The sequence below is a fragment of the Gadus morhua genome, chromosome 1, assembly GCF_902167405.1.
Source record: "Gadus morhua chromosome 1, gadMor3.0, whole genome shotgun sequence".
Classification (NCBI taxonomy): Eukaryota; Metazoa; Chordata; class Actinopteri; order Gadiformes; family Gadidae; genus Gadus; species Gadus morhua.
Window position 1 is genome coordinate 21,638,426 of NC_044048.1, and position 4,527 is coordinate 21,642,952.

A 4,527-nucleotide genomic window follows, 5' to 3' on the forward strand; every position below is an offset into this window, starting at 1 on the left:
AACAGAATATGAAAGTGTTTTTTAATTAAAAATAAATAACAGATGTTACATCGACATGAACAGTGTGTGGTATTTATTACAGAAAAATGTGCCTTTATAAATCTATTTCTCCAGTGCAGATGTCAGAAAAAAGGCTTCATAGAAACAGACGCTGAATAGATCCCTGTTGACGGACATGCAGTGCAGTTGTCCACCCAGGGGCGCCAGAGGCGAGGGAACGGAATCGCGGTATGTTACAGAGAAGTCACAGGTTCGAGTCTCAATAGGCTTTTAAATCTCTCCGGCTACGAATAACATTATCTCCACCAATCAAAAACCAGCTCAGCCATGCGACGGCCTGTCACACTATAGGAAGTAATATAGGATTAATATATCAAAAACGTATCAAAAAGGTGTACAAAAAATACTAAAAGGGTAAATAAGGATGCAGGTTGACGATGTCACTGTGGCACAAGAAGGACTGGGGGACTGAGTCGATCTGGGTTCTAAATATCTATATCTATACATAGATATATATGTATAGAGATGTATAGATATATCTATGTGTAGATATATCGATGCACACACACACGCACATACACACACACAGCTCGTCCCCCTCTTGTTCCCGTCACTCACATTCAGCAGAATGTGTCTGACGTCCCTGTTCTACATCATCTGCATCCTCTCCTCAGAGGATTTTGGTTTCTTTGACATTTGACAATTGTTCAGTAAAGTTTCCCTTTAGAGTCAACGAACGCAGCGATTGCATAATAATCAAACATAAACACAGACATATATAAAAATGGCGTGCATGTAGAAATGGAAGACATGGATATTGTGTTAAATACTTCCCTTTGCATTCCTGCATTCCTCCACAAGAGAAAACAGTATAAAATAACAATTATAATCCTAAAAACATCAACAACAATAATATACGTTATTAAACGAGAAACTAAATAAAATAACGCGATTGAATGACTGATTGATTGATTGACACCAAGACGTGAAGGTCAATAGGGAGCACAGGATAGTCTCAATCTCTGGGTTCTAACCTACATCTCTAGAAACAGAACCTACATCTCTAGGAACAGAATCTACATCTCTAGGAACATAACCTACATCTCCAGGAACAGAACTTAGATATAGGTTATAATGTACATCTGGAGATTATAATCTAGGTTTTGAGATTATAATCTAGATATAGGTTATAAACTAGATCTGGCGATGATAATCTAGATATAGGTTATAACCTACATCTGGAGATAATAATATAGATCAGGAGATTATAACCTACATTTTAAGATTATAATCTAGATATGGTTATTATAAACTAGATATAGGTCATAATCTATTCTAGATCTTACAACACTATTCTTATCAATAATATTCACGTCAGACACACAATTCAAATGAATGATTGTGACCATAAACAAACATCTCCCCCAGCGGGAGTCTGGTGTGGAGAGGAGGAGCTCAGACTGGGAGGAACTCATCCCAGACTGGGAGGTTCTGTGTGTGTGCTTGGGTGTGGGTGGGTGTGTGTGTGTGTGCGCTTGGGTGTGTGTGCTTGCTCAAACACGTAACCATGTGCCTTTCATAGTAGAAATGGTTCGACCACAACAGACTCATTTACCACAGACATGTAAAAATAGATTTGTCTAAACGTCGTTCCCTTGTTGCCGCGTGCAAATTAGGACAAAAGTGCAAAATAATCAGTATTTGGTTATAATAGGATTGAAACAGAAGTAAAGACGTAAGGGAAGGGAGCAGGAGAGGGGAGTGATGAGAGTAGAGTCTTAGTAGACCAGAGTGATAGAGTACAGCAGTACTGTGTAGTGATGGAGCTCTACCACTTCCCATCCCAGCTCTATCACTTCCTGTCCCAGTTCTATCACTTCCTGTCAGTGCATGCTGAGGCAGCAGATGTTTCTGTATTGCATATCAGTGGGAAGGAAGGTGTGTCATAACGTCGCCATGGCGACATTAAGAAGATTGACTGAGCGAGGGGACATGCTGGTTACCGCGGCTACGGTGTCCTACTGGGACGCAGGTGGGTTGGGGTCACCACCGGGGGGGACGGGGACGGGGACGGGGATGGGGGAGGACAGAACGCTCACAACGCCGCAGGTTCAATTCCCCAGAGTGCCAGGCATCACAGTGAGAGGGAGGGGCTGTAGTGCTCCCGGGGGGGGGGGGGGGGGGGGGTGGGGGATAGTGATAGTGAGGTGCCGCCGGGCCAGGCAGCGCTGCGCTACAGTGCCTGCTGCTGCAGCAGCCGTCTGAAGTGCGGCAGCACGTTGCTGTCGGGCAGGTAGAGCGCCATCTGGAGCGCCACCAGGATGGTGAACTCAAACTGGATCAGCTCGCGGCGGTGCAGACGGAAACACTCCTCTAGCTTCTGCAGGGGGGGGGGGGGGGGGGGGGGGGGAGGGAGGAGAGGGGGGGGGGAGGGATGAGAGGAGGGGGGGGAGGGAGGAGAGAGGGGGAGTGGGAGGAGAGAGGAGAGGGGGGGGGAGAGGGAGGAGAGAGGAGAGGGAGGAGAGAGGAGAGGGAGGATAGAGGAGAGGGGGGGGAAAGAGGAGAGGGGGGGGGAGGGAGGAGAGGAGGGGGGGGAGGGATGAGAGGAGGGGGGGAGGGAGGAGAGAGGGGGAGTGGGAGGAGAGAGGAGAGGGGGGGGAGAGGGAGGAGAGAGGAGAGGGGGGGGTGAAGAGGAGAGGGGGGGAGGGGGAGGGTGGAGAGAGGGGGGGGAGGGAGGAGAGAGGAGAGGGGGGGGGAGAGGGAGGAGAGAAGAGAGGGGGGGGAAAGAGGAGAGGGGGGGAGGGGGAGGGAGGAGAGAGGGGTAGAGGGAGGATAGAGGAGGAGAGACAGGGACGGAGGAGAGAGGGGTAGAGGGAGGAGAGAGGAGAGAGGGGGGGAGAGGAGGAGAGAGGAGAGGCAGACAGATTTCACTTTGTCATCAAGAGCTCACCTTTCCCCCTACCTGGTGGATCAGCAATAAATCGTCACCTGATCACTGCTAACGACCACGCTGCAGGGTTGTGTGTGTGTGTGTGGCTATGCGTGTGCGTGCGTGCCTGTGTGAGTGTGTGTGTCGTGTGTGTGTGTGTTTCTATTTGTGTCTGAGTGTGTCTTACATCGATGAGGTGCTTGACCTCTTGTTTCTTGAGGTCACTGCTGATCTTGGCGGCCAATAGGAGGCAGGCTGCAGACACCATCTTTCTGTAGAGAAACATGATGTCATCACTGGGGACACACTGACACGGACAGGAAGTGTGTGTGTGTGTGTGTGTGTGTGTGTGTGTGTGTGTGTGTGTGTGTGTGTGTGTGTGTGTGTGTGTGTGTGTGTGTGTGTGTGTGTGTGTGTGTGTGTGTGTGTGTGTACCTGTTGTGTTTGTTGAGTCTTCCCTGCAGCACCAACTTCTCAAAGTAAACAAAGGCCATCGCTATGGTAACGGGCTGCAGGCCGCAGTCTTCCCCCACCGACCGCATCTCCCGCTTCAGGCTGGAGAGACCGCACTCATCAGGTATTGATCAGGTATTGATTGGGTATTTATTGATTATTGATCGGTTACTGATCGGGTACTGATCAGATACAGGTCAGGTATAGTTTGGGTATTTATCGGCTATTTATCGGGTACTGATCGGGTACTGGTCAGGTATTGATCAGGTACTGATCGGCTATTGATCAGGTACTGATCAGGAGTTGATTGGGTATTTATCGGCTATTGATTGGTACTGATCGGGTTTTGATCAGGTATTGATCGGTTCTGATCAGATATTGATTGGGTACTGATCAGGTATTGATCAGGTATTGATCAGGTATTGAGCAGGTATTGAATGGTCTACCTGCGGATCTTGCTGAGGGTGAGTCGGATGTGAGGAAACTTCTCCTTAAATGTCTCGTTCATGTCTCGCTTCAGATCAGACGGCTTCACGTACTCTATCACCGTGGTCTGAAGAGAGACAGGCAGACAGACAGACAGACAGGCAGACACAGACAAACAGACAGACAGAGATAGAGAGACAGGCACAGACAGTTATAAGTCTAAGCTGGTAAAACGGGTGACTGTCCACTGAATTTTGTATTCATTAGTCGACTAGTAATAATATGTAAACAGAAAGATATACATAGAAAGATAGATATCTAATACACATATAAATATATATCTATACATACATATATAAACAGATAAATATCTGTACATACATTAAATATAAATACATATGTAAACAGAGATATGTCTATACATGTAGAGGTGCTGACCATGTAGGAGGCGAAGATGAGGACTCGCTTGTGTTTCCCACAGGGCCACTGGGGGTCGCTGAGCAGGTTGGGGTCGTACTCTGACCGGTCGTCTACACCTGGACACACACTTTATAGGTTATCTGATATGTACACAGTGTATAGACCAGTGTATATCACCCGCCTCTAGGGGGCAGTGCTGTAGCAACTGTGTGCATATGTACACACAGCTGCTACAGAACGCACGCGCGCACACACACACACACACACACACACACACACACACACACACACACACACAC

General features: G+C 47.8%; 1 protein-coding gene across 1 annotated transcript in view; it reads right to left on the minus strand.

The window, feature by feature from the left end:
* The window catches only part of cables2b (Cdk5 and Abl enzyme substrate 2b), a 14,294-nt gene continuing 9,767 nt past the window's right edge, over positions 1–4,527 (minus strand). Inside the window, exons 6-10 of the mRNA XM_030366620.1 lie at positions 4,247–4,344; positions 3,829–3,935; positions 3,365–3,484; positions 3,117–3,201; positions 1–2,380 (exon numbers count right to left, since the gene is read on the minus strand). Of these exons, the coding sequence (XP_030222480.1) occupies positions 2,234–2,380; positions 3,117–3,201; positions 3,365–3,484; positions 3,829–3,935; positions 4,247–4,344 (557 nt within the window). The 3' untranslated portion in view covers positions 1–2,233. The remainder of the gene's footprint in view (positions 2,381–3,116; positions 3,202–3,364; positions 3,485–3,828; positions 3,936–4,246; positions 4,345–4,527) is intronic.